Source organism: Phyllopteryx taeniolatus, chromosome 15 (assembly GCF_024500385.1).
Source record: "Phyllopteryx taeniolatus isolate TA_2022b chromosome 15, UOR_Ptae_1.2, whole genome shotgun sequence".
NCBI classification, from domain to species: Eukaryota; Metazoa; Chordata; class Actinopteri; order Syngnathiformes; family Syngnathidae; genus Phyllopteryx; species Phyllopteryx taeniolatus.
This window is the reverse complement of record NC_084516.1, coordinates 16,983,868-17,004,567: the sequence shown is the minus strand read 5'-3', so window position 1 is coordinate 17,004,567 and position 20,700 is coordinate 16,983,868. Positions and strand designations below refer to the sequence as shown.

The window sequence follows — 20,700 nt, the reverse complement described above, 5'->3', positions numbered from 1 at the left end:
AGTCAACAAATGTCAAAGAACGAAACTAAAGTGTGCTAAATTGAAGCTTGCGTCCTCCTCTTTCTTTTTCATTTTCTTCTTTAGAGCCTTGTGGAGTTTCTCCTTTTTTATTTATTTTTATTTTTTATTTTTACTGAGAATTCCAGCACATCAGCCTCACAGTTCTGAGAACCGGGGTTCATATCCCGGCACATCAGCCTCACAGTTCTGAGAACCGGGGTTCATATCCCGGCCTTGCCTGTTTGGAGTTTGCATGTTCTCTCCGTGCCTGCGTGGGTTTTCTCCGGGCACTCCGGTTTCCTCCCACATCCAGAAAACATGCAGGGTAGGTTAATTGAAGACTTTAAATTGCCTGAAGGTGTGACTGTGAGTGCAAATGGTTGTTTGTTTATATGTGCCCTGCGATTGGCTGGCGGCCAGTTCAGTGTGTACCCCGCCTCCCGCTCGGAGATAGCTGGAATAGGCTCCAGCTCACCCGCGACCCTGAATAATGAGGATAAGCGGTACAGAAAATGGATGGGTGGATGGATTTTACTGAGAACTCTACACCTAGTCAACGTTTACCCTTAGCTTCTCCCCTGCCCAGAATTAGTGTTCTCACTACCGTCCCAACCTATATATACATATATGTCTCTCCACACACATCTATACCTACAATGACATCTATATTCATATATAGGCACACCTTGAGTAAGAAGTTGCCATAGACAACTGTTATGGCCGAAAGGGGGGGGGGGGAATATTATGCACCAGTGTTGTACTTTGGTAACTGCATTGTTGTGTGTATGCCACCCTGTGTCACCTTCCGAGAAGACGTTGCCGAGACCCACCATCGAGCTGGATCAAGCCGACGAAGGAGGGATATGTAGTGGACAACGCGATCAACAAAATGGCACCAGCAACCCCCAACCTCTGATAGTTCTGCATTCTTGCCTACTGCCCCGCTGAGCCAGACGGTAACAAGAAACCTGGTTTATGTCAACCGGTCCTTAAATTAATTAACAGCTCCTTTTGGAAACCTGGGCTTCCAGTCATCAAAGACCCCCTTGGTGCGCAGAACCAACATACTGACCAAAACTTTGGAAAATTCGCTGTACAAAGCAAATCCAAAATAAAGTTCAAAGAACCATTTTCTCATTTGAAATGCATGCAAGGCCCTCTGTACACCCGGTGGCGGTGGAGAGTTACTGGCAGCCGTGAGCTGTGCCACAGATTTCAGCGAATTTGAATGTCTGTTTGATATTTTACGAACTTTGCGTGAATGCTCCCAGTATAAACAATGACACGAATGTCACGAATGATTGTTTGCCACAGGTCTGATGTCAAATCTGTTTGTCAACTGAATGAGATGAGATGTTTCACCTCACACAACACAAATGTCACATAACGACTATTAAGTGCTCTCAGCCACCACATAAAATTGAAACACTCATTGCATAGATTAACTAGGGTGTGCGTGACAATGCAGGAGCTGGAAATTAATGAATTCATCTTTTTATTTTCACTAATTTAAAACCACCAATAATCCCAAAATAAAAATTAATACTAAAATGAGCGGTTTGTCTCCCTTTTGGTCCCTTGGCCAGCCCCTCTCTCTCCTGTGCATAAACTGCCGAAGCCCCTTTGTTCTGGGCTCGCTCGTTTTCCAGGCTCACTCTTGTTTCCCCAACCTGCCGAAGAAACTGGTGCACAGCCAGGGAATCCCACCTCTCGCCACGAGGCGGCGGAGACGCACTCAACCTTCTCAGAGGCCTGAAGGACTCCCCGAAACCACGCTTTGGTGCGTGTGGGTTAGCTTGCGGACAAAAGACCAGTCCAGAAGGAAGTGTGACGCAAGTCTTCTCTGAGTCTGTGACGAACACCGTCACTAAGGTGATTTGGCCACCCTACCCTTGCTTTTTCTCCGTTTTTGCGTTCTTTTTTTCTTCCCTCCTTTTTCGTCAAATACACCTGTTCGGCTATCTGGCCCAGCCATCTGGAAGACCGACCTTCTTGTCTAAATTATGTTCCACGCAATGTAAGTGCAGCGTGCTGTTCCTAGGTACAAACTGGTGTATAATTGGATTATAACAACGGTCATAGAAATTCACAGCCTCGCATTACTACCAGCATATTCTCACTTCCCACCCACATCATAAGTTGGTTATAACGTTAAACGTAAATCGAACAAAACCGGAAGTCACGCAGGCGTTAAATTGCGGCGTATTCTTTGTCCAAAATTAATTCCGTTTTTATCGGAAATCAATATACGCTGTCTGATAACTTCATTATTGCTCTTTTAAACATCATTTTGCGGGGGAGCAGCGGAAGCCACTGTTCAAAACAACCTCAAAAAAAGAAGGCTGTTCCATACAGCTCAGATATATTGATCTGTAGTGAACCCATTTGTACTGGAAGGGGTTTTTATTTTTCTATTTTTGTTTGTCCTGACCAACGTACATCTGACGTTGGATCGGATTACTATCAAGTCTTCATTTCTCAGCACGATACCTGGACTTCCTGGCAGCTTGCTCTTGATTTACCCTTAAATTATTCCCATCCTTTCTCGTCTAAATGACCGCATTAGATGCTCTACTATGCTTGAGGGGGTTTGTTCATTTCATTCTCCGTCACAGCTTCCAGAGAACGCAGCGCGACACGAGGAATTGATGGAACTCATACAGTTGATTTTCACACTCGAGTGGTTAAACGAGAACAAAAAAAAGTTTTTCTTGTGACTGACTAAAAATGAAAGTTTTGATCTGAGCCTTTTTCATTTTCTAGCTCATTTTTCATACTGCCAATACATTTCATTATGTCTTGGTCTGAGTTATCTTAAGTGTGCTGAGCTGATCTTGCTGACCATGTGAAACGAATAAACAAAAAATATATCATTTGTGGGCGGCACGGTGAACGACTGGTTAGCAAATCTGTCTCACAGTCCTGAGGATCGGGGTTCAAATCCCGGCCCCCCCTTTGTGGGGTTTGACTGTTCTCCCATGCCTGTGTGGGTCTTCTCCGGGTACTCCGGTTTCCTCCCACATCCCAAAAACATGCATGGTAGGTTGATTGAAGACTCTAAATTGCCCGTAGGTGTGACTGTGAGTGCGAATGGTTGTTTGTTTACATGTGCCCTGGGATTGGCTGGCGACCAGTTCAGGGTGTACCCCGCCTCTCGCCCCAAGATAGCTGGGATAGGGTCCAGCACGGCCGCGACCCGTGTGAGGATAAGCCGTACAGAAAATGGATGGATGGATGGATATAATTTGTGCATCTTAATGGCACAATAATAATCTAAACTTTTTTTCTGTTGGCCACTCAATGAACTTGTATTATCTTTTTCAATTTTGCCCTCAGGACAGACAGGAAGGAAATGCAGCATTTCTTGAATTCAGCAGGGAAATGTGAGCTCTTGTGTTGACTGGGCACAAAGGGGCGTGTTGTATTTAAAACGCAAGTGCCACGAGCAAGTGATCTAGCTGTGTGTGGAGTTCATCTTTTATTTCAGTCTCAGAGGCTTTGTCTATATTTACATTATCAAGCTATCTTATGTGGATGAGCACATTATTTATTGTGACCACTACTTTATGTTGCCTTTCATAAAGATATGTGGTGTCTCTTGTTGAAAAAAAAAGTACCAATACATAATGCTACAAAGAAAGAAAATAATATTAGCAAAAAAATGTTTTTATTGTTCTGATGCCTAAACTAATAGATTTGGGGAAGCAAAGTTTGCGATTAAAGTAATGATGCAGTTTTTTTTTCCTTAGGAAAAGAAAATCGAGGGATGGACTTTGACCTAAATAAATTGTCTCCAAAACTATATGCAAGTCAAACGCCATATTGGTGTTCTCTGTAGCATTTCATTTCAGAAAGCCTTACAGGTATGGTTTTACTATTATTTGGCTTTTGGCAATTTTTTGAGACTCGTACAAAAAAAAAAAAGAATCAGCCTCACCAAGGCAAAAGGAGAAGAATTAGAGAAGACAGCGTGCTTAACAAATTTATTAGACTGTCTGCCATGAAAAGAAGAGAACTACCAAAGTCATGCAGTGCATTGAAGTATACTTTTGATTCAGGTAGTTCTCTATGTATTATCATCATGAACAGGAATGAAGCATGTTAAAGTGAATGTAGAAAAGATTGTGTTCATGAGATTTGTGTATGACTGTGTCTATCAATTAAAAGAACAATACATCAGTAATACAATCACAATGCTGTCACTGAATGTCACCTTGAGGCTCAGCTTAATTTTTTTTTTTTTATTTTCTCAGAATTCATTTAAAAACGCTAGCGAGCAGCGGGCAATGAGTGCTTACTTGATCATAACTGATTAAAAGTTCAGCAGAGTGTAGCGGCCGTCAGTCCAGAGACAAGACGTAGTTAACGGTTATCGCCGGGAGCCTCGAGTTAATTTTGCTTTCACCTTCATCAGGATGATAATGTGACCTTGGATGCTGCCGTCACCGCTTTCATTCCTCGTAAATAAGTGGCAAAGACGCAACGTCGACGGGAGAAAACAAACACTGTCATTGAGGAAGGTAAACTCATGCTGCTTCGGTATTGTTGTACAAAATGAATATTACTCATTCTAAAGGGGGATCAGATTGAGTGGTTATTATTAAGTTGTTGTTTTTTTACAGTTTACTGCTGGAGTAACAAATCTTTTTCTGAATTGTAATGGACCCTTGAAACTCGACTTGGAATTCAGTAGTTTTCATGAATTAACTTGAATGCTAATGACAATGGTGGAACAAAGTCAAAAGAAAGCTATTCCAAGCGTTTTAGTGTTGTTACTTACATTTTTACAGTTGCTAGTAAAACTGCTTTGTGCAACTTCCTTGCTCCACTCTTAATGAAAATGTCCATCCCTCCATCAGTTATTTCTGTTGCATATAATGTTCATGGTTGCAGGTGAGCTGGAGCCTATCCCAGGTGACTTTGGGTGAAGGTTTTTACAAGACCCTGGATTGGTCACCAGAGTATTTTAGAGTTTAATTAACAAAAATTACAATGTGTATTATTCACTTTATTTCCTTCTGGAATGGATTGTGTCCTAGTTGTAAGGGTCGACTGTAGAGGCAGTATATTTGATTGCATTCATGGGGGAAAAAAAGCATTTTTCTCTGCAAATAAGAACATATTTACAATATCGCAATACTGTAAAGCAGGGGTGTCAAACTCATTTTTGCCATGGGCCACATTGTTGGTACGGGCCGTTATGACTGTGAAACCATATACAGTAAATCTTTCGTTTCGCCTCATCATAGTATTCAGTGATGGATTGTCAATACACCGCTCCTCAGTCACCTTGAAAAGGATGTGAAATAATGAAAATGAACATATTATAATGAAAACATTATATGTATATCTATTTTCACATGAGTAGAATGAGTAGTTTACATTTAGTGATGAGTAAAGTTGCTTTGTTTATCTCTTGTTTCATTTTATGATCCAACTTCCGATTTAGGGCACATTGGTGTTTACTCCTTAAATGTTTGACGTGCAGTTGATTCTTGTGAAATACAAAAGATGTTGCGAGACAGGGCATTGGATTCCATCGCCCTTTAACGTTAAACAGGGTTACTGTCAAACCCTCCCACCCCTATCAATTTACTGTAAAAAGGGGTTTGGTAACGGAAAAACAATGCTTGCAATATCACAGATGTCATTATTTATTACATATGACAATTTAAAATTTTGGTAGAGATTTTAGCAAGAATCATGGAAGTTGATGCAAATTATTTGTTTTCGCGGTCCACATAAAATGATGTGGCGGGCCGGATTGGCCAACAACCTCTGCTGTTGAGGCCAAGAAAACTGCCATTGCATTTCTTGGTGGACATTCTACCAACACACTTTGAGCAAAAAAGAATACACTTGTGCAAACCCACAAAGCCCTAAACGGATGTAAATGTGAATACACTTGGCATGGCAGTTTTATCAGAACTGAACAAACTGACTTGATGAAAACTAGATCAGCAAAGGGTTTTCTCGATTGAGTATGGAGCTGAATGTTACAACTGCCATTTTACAAACAGTTTCTGTTCTCTCCCACCAAGCTTGCTGAAGTGTCCATGGTGTCAACCTGGTTGCCTCTTTGTGAGTCACAAATGCCCCGTTTTAACAGCAGAGTACCTTTACAACAGTACATTTTCAATTTCAAAAGCAAGGTACTATTTCTAGTACGAGGTCAGCAAGGTTCCGGGTGTGTCTAGTCCATACCCTATGAGTGGGGTGTACCACTTCTGGTCGCTCATTGCTTGAGCAGATTCGTCTCATTATATTGTAAGATTTGAGGACGTACAGATATTTTTCTTTGCTACCATCAGTCTCTTCTGGATTACAGTTAATTTCTTTCACAGCCACATGCATGTACACAAGTCTCAGTCTGGTTGATGTCTTTGATGTGGCATTGTTTTCACAGCTTCCCGTTTTGAAGTGTAAAACCACTTTGGGGTAATTTGAAGATAAACAGATGTGTTTTAATTATAGCTGCATGGATGAATACTAGTTGCAGAGGGCTTAAAGGCCTCTAAACCTTTGCTTCGTCACAAGCGCCGAATCCCAAAGCTACCGTTACACCCAGTGACTCCAGGCACATGATCGCTGTGTGGTGTATTCGGCTTTCAGGAGTAAGATGAGCATGAGATGGGCTGTGTGAGGATGCCAGAGGTGTGACGGTGATAACTGCTTGTGACACATCAATATTTTCAAGTGTTTGGTTTTTTCAACTACCTAATTCAGTCATCTCTGACACCCATGCCCAAATCACATGGATCTAAGTCTGTGTACAATTTTTGGAGGTGTTAAAATAAAATAATCAAAAGCCCCTTGAGCCAGTGCTTTAATCCTTTAAAATAATATCATTGGGTTGAAATGAACATGGGTTCGCTGTCAGGAGTGACAGAAAAAAGGCAGCGTGGTATTTAAAGGCTTCCGTCTGGGTTGCCGCGCGGTGTAGATCAGCCGCCGGGACGCAAGTTAATTGCCCCCTTACTCAAATGTCACGCCCTATATGCAGTGTGCAGATATCAAAGCAGAGGCATCACATTAAAAAGCTTTGTGTTCCGTCTCTCATAAAATGCCAAATTGTGCATAGGGGATGCTGGATGGACTTAATTTAGAAAGTGTCCGAAAAATAGGAGCTCTCACATAAATTACCCTGTTTAAACGGTGTAAAAAGGAAGTCACATTGAGGAACATCGAGACCATTGGATCCAAATACCTCAAACGTTCAATCAGTACTGCAGCCTCTGTGGTCATTATGTTTTTTGAAATACATTTGAATAGTGAAACCAGAGATACCGTAGTTCAAAATATTTTATTTTACATTGAAAAGTTATTTTTTTGCCATACGTTTGGACTTGCTGCACGACTGTAAGACCATGCTGATTTGTTTGTTGTCTGTCTAATTAAGTGAGTAGCTTTTTTTAAACCAATTTTCATGAGTTGTTTTTTTTTAAAAAATGATGGAGCCTTGTTTTCTAAGACCTCCAAGCTTGGCGCCTTACCCCACAGAATACCATGAGACACAATGAAGACAGGATTTAAAGACATGTCCACTATCAGCACTGTTTGGTGTCACATTTTTCTTCGTTGTTAAATTCACAGCCGAGAGCTACAGCTATGCTGTCACACCATTTGCGTCCCACCTACTCAGGGTTTAAACCAGCCGAACCAAATCAGGGTGTAGTGTACTGAACTGTACCGCTGAAAACGTGACAATAGTAAAGTTTCTTACAGCTCCTGTGTGTTGTTTAAGTGGCAACCATCTATTTGAAAAGGTAAAGTATTTGCAGGCTGATACATTTAATGAATAGAAGATGATGCCAAATAATGTTACCAGTTTCCATTACTTAGGTCATAAAAAGATCAGCTCAAAATATATGATAAAAATGTCATTACCAAGGATCAATAATTACAGAACAATTGTCACCCTCTTTCTAACCTTGCTGAAATGTGCCTGTTTTGCCGGGGCTGGGTTGTCTCATTCAAATGAGCCACTGTTGATCCCGCCTCCCTCTTGTGCAGTGTAGGGCTTTCAGCACCATGATGACGGGGGGCAGAGCTAGGGTGTTGTGATGAGGCAAGCAACAAGTTGCACCTATGCAGACCTGAGTATGAAGAGAAAAAACGAGCCCCATTTCGGCGAGATAATATCAGCAATTTTATTTTAACTTGTGGAGGCAGCACTTCATCACCAAACCGGCAAATTGCACTTGTCAATTAGTGGTGCGAATCTGTGCATGTGGTGCATGCAGCTGAGAAATTGCCAAACACAAAAGGCTTACTTAAAGACATTTTCCGGTAAAGGCGGCACACAAAGGATTTATTCAATGCTTGGATTTTTAAATGTGATTTAAAACACTTGTTTTGCATTGTTGAAAGCCTTACATGATCTCTTGTGTTCAGTTCATGCAAATGAAAACCAAGGGTGACTAACATGTCATTATATATGAATCCTATTATCCTAAAGCAACAATATCAGATTTGATAGTGCTAATATGACTATGCAGGATGACTTTATGTATAAAAAGAATGTTTCCTAGAGCATCGCCAATGCATGATTCAGAATGACATAAATAACCTGGGCTCCTGCCAACTCTGTCAATTATTTAAGTTCAACCATGGAGAGACGTGGCCCACTTTCAACAGGATATCAACAGATGCCACACACACAAAAACAAACACACAACTGCAAGCACAGCCGCTGCAAAAATTAGTAAGGCATTTTTGTATCCACTCTTCAGAACTTCCTGATTATATCCTATAAAGGTCAAGAAGCAACAGCAACACAAACCTTGGTCAATCAACATTGACTCTAAATTCTCAATAGGTGTGAATATGAGTGTGAATGGTCATTTGTATATACTGTATGTGCCCTGTGATTGGCTGGCAAGGCAACCAGTTCAGCAATTTAGAGCAGTAGTAGAGCCATAATCTGGTACAGTGACCATTCAAGAAATGTAAGCAGTTTAAAGTGACTAGCAGTGCGAGAATCTGTAACAGTGTCAACTGTGCAAATACTTGTCAAGCACATGAGTGGCCAGTATTGGTCAACAACAGATATGCAAATAGTGCATAGTTGCGAGACTACTACAGTGAGTGTATGAATAATGTATAATTGGCCTGACAGAGATGTGACAACAATCTAAAAAAAAAATTGGCAGCATGTTACAATAGAACTGTAAGTTAATGGTTTGAGATAAATGCAAAATTGGCAGCATGTTACAATAAAATAGTAAGTCAGTTGTTTAAGAGGTTGATGGCAAGGGGGAAGAAGCTGTTGGAATGTCTGCCAGTTTTAATTTGCATTGTTCGATAGCACCTACCTAAGAGTAGGAGCTGCAAGAGCTGGTGACCAGGATGTGGAGGGTCCAAGAGATTTTTGCATGCTCTTATCTTAGTTCTGGCAGCGTGCAAGTCCTCAAGGTTGGGTAGGGGGGTACCCAACCTTGCAGTTTTTTCAGCAGTTTTGATTGTCCGTTGTAGTCGGAGTTTATTCTTTTTTGTGGCAGCACCAAACCAGATTGTGATGGATGAACACAGGACTGATTTGATGAAGGCTGTGGCGAAGGATGCATCCTGAAGTCCACGATCATCTCTACAGTCTTGAGCGTGTTTAGCTCCAGGTTGTGTCGGCCGCACCACAGCTCCAGTCGCTCCACTTCCTGTCGATACGCAGACTCAACACCGTCTTGGATGAGGCCAATGACTGTGGTGTCATCTGAAAACTTCAGGCGTTTGACAGCTTGATGCATTGAGGTGCAGTCGTTCGTGTAGAGAGAGAAGAGCAGCGGATAGAGGACACAACCTTGGGGCGACCCTGTGTTGGTGCTGCGTGTGGATGAGGTAGGTAGTCTTGAAGTTCTAACTTTGCTTCATAAGTCCACTTCTTCACTGTTTTCACCACAGGCTGCGCCCGTTTAAGTTTTGCCTGTATGTTGGTATTAAGTGAATTAAGCAGTTATCAGACGAGCCCAGAGCTGCGCGGGGGATAGCACGGTATGCGTCATATAGCGTAGTATAGCATTGGTCGAGAGTGTTGTTTTCCCTGGTAGGACAGTCAATGTGTTGCTTGTATTTAGGGAGTTCGTGATTGAGTTTAGCTTTGTTAAAGTCCTCAAGAATAATGAAGGGTGAATCTGGGTGCTTTTTTTTTCAAGTTAATTTACTTGTTCAGCGAGTGTTAGCAGTGTGGCATTCATGTTAGCTTGAGAAGGAATGTATACACCTGCGAGTATGAATGATGCGAACTTGCACGACGAGTAGAATGACTTACAGTTCAAAAACAGCAAATCCAAGCCTGGGCTGCAGTCTTTCTTGAGCTCCGTGACGTAGGTACACCATTTTTCATTGATATACTGTAGAAGCATATCCTGCTGCCTTTTGTTTTCCCGAATAACTCCGTGATACGGTCTGCCCGGTGTAGTTCACAAAGCCACGTCTCTGTGAAGTACAGGGCGGTGGAAGGTCCAAAGTCTTTACTGGCCTTGGTGAGAAGATGAAGCTTGTCAATTTTGTTGGGTAAGGAGCGGAGATTTGCGAGGTGAATCGATGGGAGCGGCATTCGCAATCTACTCTTATGGAGGTTGACCTGCACTCGGGCTCTCGCTTCCCTCTGTGGTGTTGACTTCACCTCCATGCACCGTAGACCGCGGTTGCCCCGCCAGTGAATAACTCAGAGAAAAAAAACTTGTGTAAGTGAGTTGCGTAATTTTGCCAAGGACAAACGAAAAACACAAAAAGATAAGACAGTATGAGAAAGCACGTAACCGACCACACAGTTATGCATCATCTTGTTCAAACATTCAAATTACCATGCAGCTGAAATGACAGCACTATGTATCAGAGGTGGGAGTAAGTCACATATGTGCAAGTCTCAAGCAAGTCCCAAGTAACTGCAGGAAAAAAAATCTAGCAAGTCAAGTCAAGTCACCACTAAATTCGTCGAGTCAAGTCATACAATCTGGCTCCAGTCCAGTATATTGGAGTGGTAATAATTTTTTTTTTCACATTTTGTTTCCCCATAAATCATAACAATAAAAAAAGTAACCACACCTTCCAAAAGTTCAATGAAAAACAACTGAGATTATGATTGATTGACTGTATTGCACTGAATTGTTTTAGGTAGTATTTCAAACTCAAGTGAACTGAATTTTATTTCCAAATAAACTATGCTGTGTACTTTTTGGTGACAGCCTTGTAACTCCTACCGTTCTTAAGAGGACACCATTAAACAAAGGCCAAGACAGTTTTCTGTTGGTCAAATATCATTAGATGTGTACCGAATGGGCTAAAGGAGAATGAAAGAGATTCATACTGTAATTAATGGAATAATACATGACATACAAATGTTGCCATCCTTCAAAAAAAGTAATGTGAACTAAATCTGCATTCCTCCTGTTTCTCAACTTTAATTAAATCACTCAGTCAGGTTTGTTAATTGAAAATTGTCATTCGATTAAAGGTTATGTTTCATATGCTATGGTCTCAATTTTAAAAACAGACAGCTTTATCACACAGCCAACACAACAGATGACATTTTGCTCGTGACACTTCAATAAACACATTCAGTCATATGAAAATTATATTCACACGTAGCTACTCACTGTACCTAATAATAGTGGAACGCACTTTTGTCAAAGACATTTTTATCGCCATGATCATACTGTAAAGTGATCCCAAACAGGAAACCTACATTGCACCGGATATAGTCTTTCGTCATGCCCACAAATATTTCCGCAACTTTTTTTATTTATTTATTTTTATTATTATTATTATTTTTAATCTTCCCAAAACAAGATACACCGCGTCACTTCTGCGGTTGGCATTATATTTTAGGGGATACTTTCTGCTCTAGAGTGTATGATAGAGAGAGGAAAAAAAGAGGTACTTTTGCGTGCCCATGAACCAAAACGAAAGGTTCTGACAATTATCATAAGCGTCCCACCCCCAGTTACGTTACTTAGCTGTATCAATAACATCATTTTTATTTTTAATCGTCTCAAACCAGTCTATAAAACTTAATATTTGACCAGCTAGCTAAACTGTTAAATTAGTTTACCTATCTTTTTGTTGTTCTGTCTTTAATGCGCGGGTTGCCAGCCATGCAGGTTGCCATCCTCTATTTGCAGCCTTCATCGACAACATAATCCTTGAATCAAAATTGTAGTATCTTTGGAGCTCCTTCCATTGTTGTTCGCACAGGTCGCTACGTTGGCAAGAATGACCCCCCAAAATGTTTCTCACTTTCAAAAACAAAAAAGGCAAACGGTCTCAATTAAAATGGTGATTTACAACTTTAAACGAGATGACTTGTCAAGTCAAAGAAGCAGGAGGATGTGGAGAAATGCCACACCAGAGAACACAGACTCTCCACACAGAAATGCTCAAACAATGACCTGGATCTCCTGACTTTGAGACAGATGGCAGTAATCCAGCCATCCATTCATTTTGTATACAGCTTTCTTCACTAGGTTCTGGGAGGTACACCTAGTCAGTCACCAGCCAATCGAAGGACACATATAGACAAACAACCATTCAAATTCCCATTCACACCTAAGGACAATTTAGAGTCTTCAATTACCCTACCCTGCACGTTTTTGGAATGTGGAAGGAACCCGGAGTACGCAGAGAAACTTATGCAATCACAGAGAGAACACACAAACTCCACACAGGAAGGCTGGAGACCAAATTCAACCCAAAACTTCAGAACTGTGGATGTGCTAACCACTTGGCCAAGGGCCCGTCTATGGGCAGTAATATTGTTTGATATTATTGTAATAATGTATTTATATCTTGCTTTTAAAATACAGTGATATGGGGGAAAACGGTATATAGAAACAGGAGTCAATGTAGCTTACGTGTAAAAAGTCTGGAGTGAGGAGTTGGGGCTAAACTGTATGTGTTTGACTAAATGTGAGCAGTACATGCCGTGCTAGCAGTAAGCGTGGGTGGTCTTGACCAGAGCCAAAGTTAAGCATCCAGGCTTGGCCATCTGGGAGCTGGCAACACTGATGTACAGATCATGTTGACAATAAGAGGACAGCCGCAACTGAGCTAATGTTTTAAAATGAAAATAAAATACTATATCCTTTATTGAATACCAGAGGGAAAATTCAAGTGTTACAGCAGTAAAATAAATAAAATACTACTACTAGTACTACTACGACTACTAGTAGTCGTAGTAGTAATAATAATAATAATAATAATAATACATTGATCTCGTTTGATGTGGGTCCCGCATTTGAGACGCACAAAAATGAGCAGGGATGAAAAAAGTATGATCAATCTGCGTCCACAGACGCACGGCATCACTTACCTACGTACTTGTGTGTGTTGCTTCAGTGCTTCAGCGAATCATTATTCACTAAAAGTACTGTTTTGGTGCTAGCCAATCAGAGGCAGAGTAGGGTGTGTTATCGTTCCATAAATACAATGGACACAAGACTTTTCTGCACTGGATATTTTTTCATTGCGTCGGCTCCGTAGATGCACACAACTGGGATGCTTAGGGAAAGTGAACTATTTATGTCCGCTAGGCCATGATCTAACTAGCTAGCGAGCTAAGGAGATAAACAGTTCACTCCCCTCACTCGATTGTGCCGATCATTCAAAGGTGCTATATTTTACCAAACAAACTTTTTCTAGTATTTGGGATGTAAAATTGGCTCAATAAACATGTGAAATATGAATTAAAATCATCCACGCATCCCTGAGTTCCAGATGTTTTTGTGTCGAGAGGCCTGAATTCAGGTCATTCGAATTTCTCGAGCTTATCTATGTCACTAGTGAAAATCCCCACCTACCTCTCCACTCCCGAGCCAGCGGTGTCAACATAACAAATGTGTGCTCTCACAAGTGGGTCTTCTACACGGAGGCAAATAATCAGAAGAAAGTGGTCTTTTCCAAATATGGACAAAGCGGATACAAAACTGGGTCAAACAGAGTACCTGTCAGACGGGCCTTTTCTGGACACTCCTAACAAAACCAAGGTGGTTTTTTTTTTTAAATTAAATTGACACTTTTATACTAAGCCCATGTTAGAGACTCACTCTATGGAGGTCTAAATAGCAAAAATATGGGTCCTTTAAAACAGAGGTCACTAACTGGCAGACCGCGGTCCATGTCTGAACCCGGAAACAGTCCCATTATATCAGTGGCATAAAAATACATAAACGATGCTATTGTATATCATGAAGGTTTTTGGGAAAATATATCGTTCTAAAAAAATTGCTATCATAGCAGGCCTAAATACATATAATATAGATAGAGCAAGAGCAATGGGTAACACAATGATGAAAAGTTGCAGGGACTCATTATTCCAGGGCTGGGACTCATTGTTTCCATGACATGTGCATCCCCGAACTCACATAGTCTCAAGTGTAAAATGATCTATTTAATAATAATTTAATTGATTTTAAAAATACATTGAATATTCATTTTTAATGGAAATATTCCTCTTTAAAAAACAAACTCCTATGCCAGTAGTTCTCAAATTTATTATTCCAAGTACCACTTGAAAAAAATACTTAGCTCTCTAAGTACCCCCATAATGACCAACATTAAACTACATTAGCGTGTTCATTAAAAACATGACAGAGGTTTTATTTGTGAAAGGTACTGTATATTCAATAATATAGTCAGTCACTGTAACATTATGCAGTTTGAACATTAAAACTTCACTTAAATATAGGAAGAAAAAAATAATAATAATTATGTAACTTAAATGTATTGAATATAAAAGTTAAAGAAAAAAATGTACCTAAATAAATATTTGAAAACGAACAGTTATAAATGTATTATATTGTTCTTAAATGTTTAATACAAATGTATTGTACTGGATTAAAAAAAAATAAGTTTAAGTCTCTGCAACACTATGCACCGTTTCAACATTTAATTCAGTTATTCTTTTGCGTATCAATAGAGGGAGGCCACGTACCATGAGTGATATTCGTACCACACATTCAGAAAAACTGTTCTAGGCCATTGGCACCTACCTCGTTTGGCAAAAGAAGGTGTAAGATCATCCTCCTTAATGTCAGTGTGTCCTCCGTAGCCAATGCCGACTCCGTAGTCCTCCTGGATTATCCCGTCACTGACTTTGTTGTGCAGCTGGTTTGGTGTGGAGTTCAGCGAGCGTGCCACCGGGTCGTCGTCGTCGCAGTCGTAATCGTCCAGGATGGGCGTCTCTCGGATGGGCACGCCGATGACGGAGCTGCCGTGCTGGTGGGCGCTCCGTGAGCCCCGATAGCTGTCCCGGCCCTGGGGTCCGAGAAGTACCGAGGGGATGTAGTGGATCTCATGGGTGGCCTCAGTACTGGCACTCTTCTGGGGGATCCTGCGGCGCTTGCACCATCGGTGGCGGGTGTAAAGGACTAGGGTGAAAAGGAGAATGAGCAGGAGCAGGGCGATGAGGCCTCCCTGAGGAAATAGACAAATAGTACACAAACAAGAAATTATAGAACAGTGTTTCCCAGCCTATATTGAGCCAAGGCACATATTTCACAAAAAAAAAAAAAAAAAAAAAACTCATGGTAAATGTCAATCTTTAAAATGTAAAAATGTCCAATAAATACCAATAAATTGACTCCCTCACTATGAATTCCGCCGTGTTTAATTGAAACACAAAGCTTTTATTTTGTTGTATGAATGGCAACAGGTAGGTTAATTGTACCTTCTGCCATTTAATGGAAAATGAGTTTTTAAGCCTGTCACTCTACATCACTGGCATAGAGAAATTAACAACGATCCATTACTTCGAGCAAATAAATAATACTTTTTGGACTGATTAAATGTAATTGGATACGCACGTGATGAGCGTACTAGAGCGGCTCCAACTATCAGAGACAAATTCCTCGTGTGTTTTTGACATTCTTGGCAAATAAAGATGATTCTGATACTGATGATCTCTCACAGAACACTCATGTGCATTGGAAATTGCTGTCATCAAACAATTACTACTGTGAATAACAATAGAACATTGTGTTCTTTTCCCACAGCAAAAACCAGGGTTAGATAATCAGTTAAATTATTTTGTAAAGAGTATTCATCTTTCGTTCTCTTTCATAGTATTTATGTTTAAATTATTGTGTTATAGTGTTTATTTATGTCATAATTGTTTTACTCTTTATATACGTTGTAGATGCCAGAAAATGTGTCTTTTTCTACCCTGAGCTTTACTTTAAGAGCTTTTTTTTTTTTTTCGTGCAGAGAAATACATTTTAAATGAACAATAAAACATCTTTAGATGCAAATTAGCATTTTTGATTAAAAAGCTTTTACATATTAGTGTATTAACAATAACCTTACATTAGGTGGTGTTCTAAATTTAAATTCTTTTTCTTCTCTTCCTTTCGGCTTGTCCCGTTAGGCGTCACCACAGCGTGTCATCCTTTTCCATGTAAGCCGATCTCCTGCATCCACCTCTCTAACACCAACTGCCCTCATATCTTCCCTCACTACATCCATCAACCTCTTTGGTCTTCCTCAAGCTCTCTTGCCTGGCAGCTCCATCCTCATCAAACTTCTACCAATATACTCACTATCTTTCCTCTCTCTAACTTTGTCTCCAAAACATCTAACCTTGGCTGTCCCTCTGATGAGTTCATTTCAAATTTTCTCCAACCTGGTCACTCCTAGAGAGAACCTCAACATCTTCATTTCCACCACCTCCAGCTCTGCTTCCTGTTGACTCTTCAGTGCCACTGTCTGTAATCTGTATATCATGGCTGGCCACACCACTGTTTTATAAACTTTGCCCTTCATCCTAGTAGAGACTCTCCTGTCACATAACACACCTGACACCTTCCTCCACCCGTTCCAACCTGCTTGGACCCGTTTATTCACTTCCTTACCACACTCACCATTGCTCTGGACTGTTGACCCCAAGTCCTCCACCCTTGCTATCTCTTCTCCCTGTAGCCTCACTCTTCCCCCTCCACCCCTCTCATTCATGCAAATATATTCTGTCTTACTTCGGCTAAGCTTCATTCCTCTCCTTTCCAGTGCATGCCTCCATCTTTCCAATTGTTCCTCCACCTACTCCCTCCTTTCACTGCAGATCACAATCTCATCTGCAAACATCATGGTCAACGGGAATTCCAGTCTGTCAGCCTATCCATCACCAGTGCAAACAGGAAGGGGCTCAGGGCTTATCAGAATCAGAATTATCTTTATGTCATCATATGCCTCTTGTTTGGCCTTTGCCACCTCTACCTTCGCCCTACGTCACATCTCCATGTAGTCCTTTCTCCTCTCCTCAGTTCTCCCAGTGTCCCACTTCTTTTTAGCTAACCTCTTTCTATGTATGATTTCCCGCATTTTGAGATTCCACCACCAAGTCTCCTTCTCCCCTTTCCTACCAGAAGATAAACCAGGTACTCTCCTGCCTGTCTCTCTGATCACCTTGGCTGAAGTGGTCCAGTCTTCTGGAAGCTCCTCCTGTCCACCGAGAGCTTGTCTCACCTCTTCCCGAAAAGCCCCACAACACTATTCCTTTCTCAGCTTCAACCACATGGTTCTCTGCTCTGCCTTTGTCTTCTTATACTTCCTCCCCACCACCAGAGTCATCTTACACACCACCATCCTGTGCTGTCTAGCCACACTCTCCCCGACCACTACTTTACAGTCTGTGACGTCCTTCAGATTACATCAACTGCACAAGATGTAATCCACCTGCATGCTTCTACCTCCGCTCTTCTATGGCACTCCATGTTCCTGCCTCTCCTTGAAAAAAGTGTTCACTACAGCCATTTCCATCCTTTTTCCAAAGTCCACCATCATCTGTCCCTCCAAGTTCCTTTCCTGGATGCTGTACTTACCCATTACTTCTTCATCACCCCTGTTTCTTTCACCAACATGTCCATCACAATCTGCACCAATCACGACTCTCTCTGTCTGGGATGCTCAGAACTACTTTGTCGAGCTCCTTCCAGAATTTCTGTTTCACCTCTAGGTCACATCCTACCTGTGGGGCATAGCCCCTAATCACATTATACATAACACCCTCAGTTTCAAGTTTCAGCTCTGATACTCTTTTCACCTCCAAGACATTCTTAGCTAACTCTTCTTTTAAAATAACCCCTACTCCATTTCTCTTCCCATCTACACCATGGTAAAATTATTTCAACCCTGCCCCTAAACTTCTAGCCTGACTGCCTTTCCACCTGGTCTCCTGGACACACAATATATCAACCTTTCTCCTAATCATCATGTCAACCAACTCCCGAGATTTTTCTGTCATAGTCCCCACATTCAATTCTAGGCTCTGTGCTTTCCTCTTCTCTTTCTGCCTAATAACCCACTTTCCACCTCTCCTACGACCCACAAATGCTGAATTTCCACCAGGGCCCTGCAGGGGGCGGCATGGCCGCCGACTGGTTAGAGCGTCAGCCTCACAGTTCTGAGGAACCGGGTTCAATCCCCGGCCCCGCCTGTGTGGAGTTTGCATGTTCTCCCCGTGCCTGCGTGGGTTTTCTCCGGGCACTCCGGTTTCCTCCCACATCCAAAAAACATGCATTAATTGGAGACTCTAAATTGCCCGTAGCCATGACTGTGAGTGCGAATGGTTGTTTGTTTCTCTGTGCCCTGCGATTGGCTGGCAACCAGTTCAGGGTGCCCTCCTGCCCGATGACAGCTGGGATAGGCTCCAGCACGCCCGCAACTCTAGTGAGGAGAAGCGGCTCAGAAAATGGATGGATGGCCATACAGGGTAACCCGGGCCACGACCGATCCGGTATGGACTTCTTTAGATGAACGCTCATATTTGTTTGGCAAAGTGTTAAGCCCGATGCCCTTCCTGACGCAACCCTCTGCATTTATCCGGGCTTGGGACCGGCCTACAGTTTGCACTGGCTTGTGCCCCCCATACGGCTGCATTTCTAAATTTAAATAAATCTGTTAATCATTTGTTGTATGACTTCATCAGTTGGATTTCACAGTTTTGCCTTTGTGCCTTTCGTGAAAGTGTCCTTAGTCAGGGCCTAAAATAATAATATTATCACATTATGGATATGGATCTCCGAAAATTGCTACTTTTTCTTAACACATTAAGGTTTTGTTTTGTTTTTTTGTGAAATGATGGAAGTTAATCAATAGTATTTCAATCTATTTTGACTCCATTGCCTCAAGATGTGAGTATCCTTCCACCTCAGGAAAAAATAATGATTACAATAATTATCCATCCATCCATCCATTTTCTGAGCCACTTCTCCTCACTAGGGTCGCAGGCGTGCTGGAGCCAATCCCAGCTATCATCGGGCAGGAGGCGGGGTACACCCTGAACTGGTTGCCAGCCAATCGCAGGGCACATACAAACAAACAACCATTTGCACTCACATTCACACCTACGGGTAATCTAGAGTCTCCAATTAATGCATGTTTTTGGGATGTGGGATGAAACCGGAGTGCCCGGAGAAAACCCACACAGGCACGGGGAGAACATGCAAACTCCACACAGGCGGGACCGGGGATTGTACCCTGGTCCTCAGAACTGTGAGGCTGACGCGCTAACCAGTCAGCCACCGTGCCTCCGTATAATAATTATATTAATACTAATAATAATACTTTTCTTGTAAAAAAAAAACATTAAACTCGGTTAAAGACCTTCAAAATATTAGTTTATTAACCATAATACATAATACATTGCAAATGAGCATTGGGTGGCATTAAATTTTGCAACTTTTGCCTTTTCTGGGAATAACTTTCTTCAGGTTTTTGATGGCTAAAATGGCCTTAACGTTGCCATTGAATGTATTATACAAAAAAAATAAAAACAATTTTTAAATGTACATCATCCAATATTTTTCTTTAGTGGCGGTTAGAGGTGCTACTGACATTAAGAATAATGTTGGGAATGAAGCCCAATGTTACAAGCCAGTTAAAAGAAATTAACATATATAATCATCATGGCAACAACAGAGAGGCAGTTCTTTGTGCAAGCCTGTACGTACGATGCAAATTATTTTGTTTTAGGTAAACAATTCATCTTAATTAAAAATTTTTTTTAATAATTCACAATAAAAGCTAAATTGAGTACAAGTGTCTATTTCCTATTCCCCACAAAACACATTTCAAGTCATTTCAGCATGTTTTCCAGTACATCATAAACTACAAGTAAAAAAAAAAAAAACATACGACAGCATTAATTCAGCACTTTTCCCCAGCTCATGCTCGAAATCTAATCCACAAATGAGAAATGTGCTGCAGTATGTCATCGCTTTGCAGTGCAGGTATGCCTCGCAGTCATTTCTAATGCAGATTTGTCCTATGCAGCAGGCCTCCCATATGTAGTCACACACACAATCAATGTGCTGGGGCTTTCACCTGTTTTACCCTCTTATTTCTGTGCCTATTCTAACAGTCACAGGAAATTCCTGTGGAGCATCGCATTTCTGTACGCTTCATTCAATATCTCTACCATCGCCAAAACATCAAAGACCATGTCATTCATGCACTAGCTGGATGATAAAGGAAATCCATAAGCTCTGAGGCACGACTTATTCTTTGACAAGTAGGCTGAGAAAAGACATCTTAAAAAAAACAAACAAATGTGAAGTCACACAGCATCCACGCATATTGTCACTTGTTAGCAAAGTTAAGGTAAATCGTTTGTATGACAATTAAGAATGATAGAATGGCGAATTGTGAGGCGCATTTGTGACACGAATTGTGAATCAACTTTGCATTACGCCTTTGTGGTTCAAGTTAAGACAA

At 41.3% G+C, this 20,700-nt stretch overlaps 1 protein-coding gene across 3 annotated transcripts in view; it reads right to left on the bottom strand.

The window, feature by feature from the left end:
• The window catches only part of LOC133490224 (astrotactin-2-like), a 286,520-nt gene that overhangs the window by 180,878 nt on the left and 84,942 nt on the right, over positions 1-20,700 (bottom strand). For all 3 annotated transcript variants that reach the window (XR_009792133.1, XM_061800017.1, XM_061800018.1), the window contains exon 3: positions 14,985-15,408. Coding sequence is in view for 2 of the 3 variants with exons in the window: in XM_061800017.1 (XP_061656001.1) it covers positions 14,985-15,408 (424 nt within the window). In the remaining variant the exon portion in view is untranslated. The remainder of the gene's footprint in view (positions 1-14,984; positions 15,409-20,700) is intronic.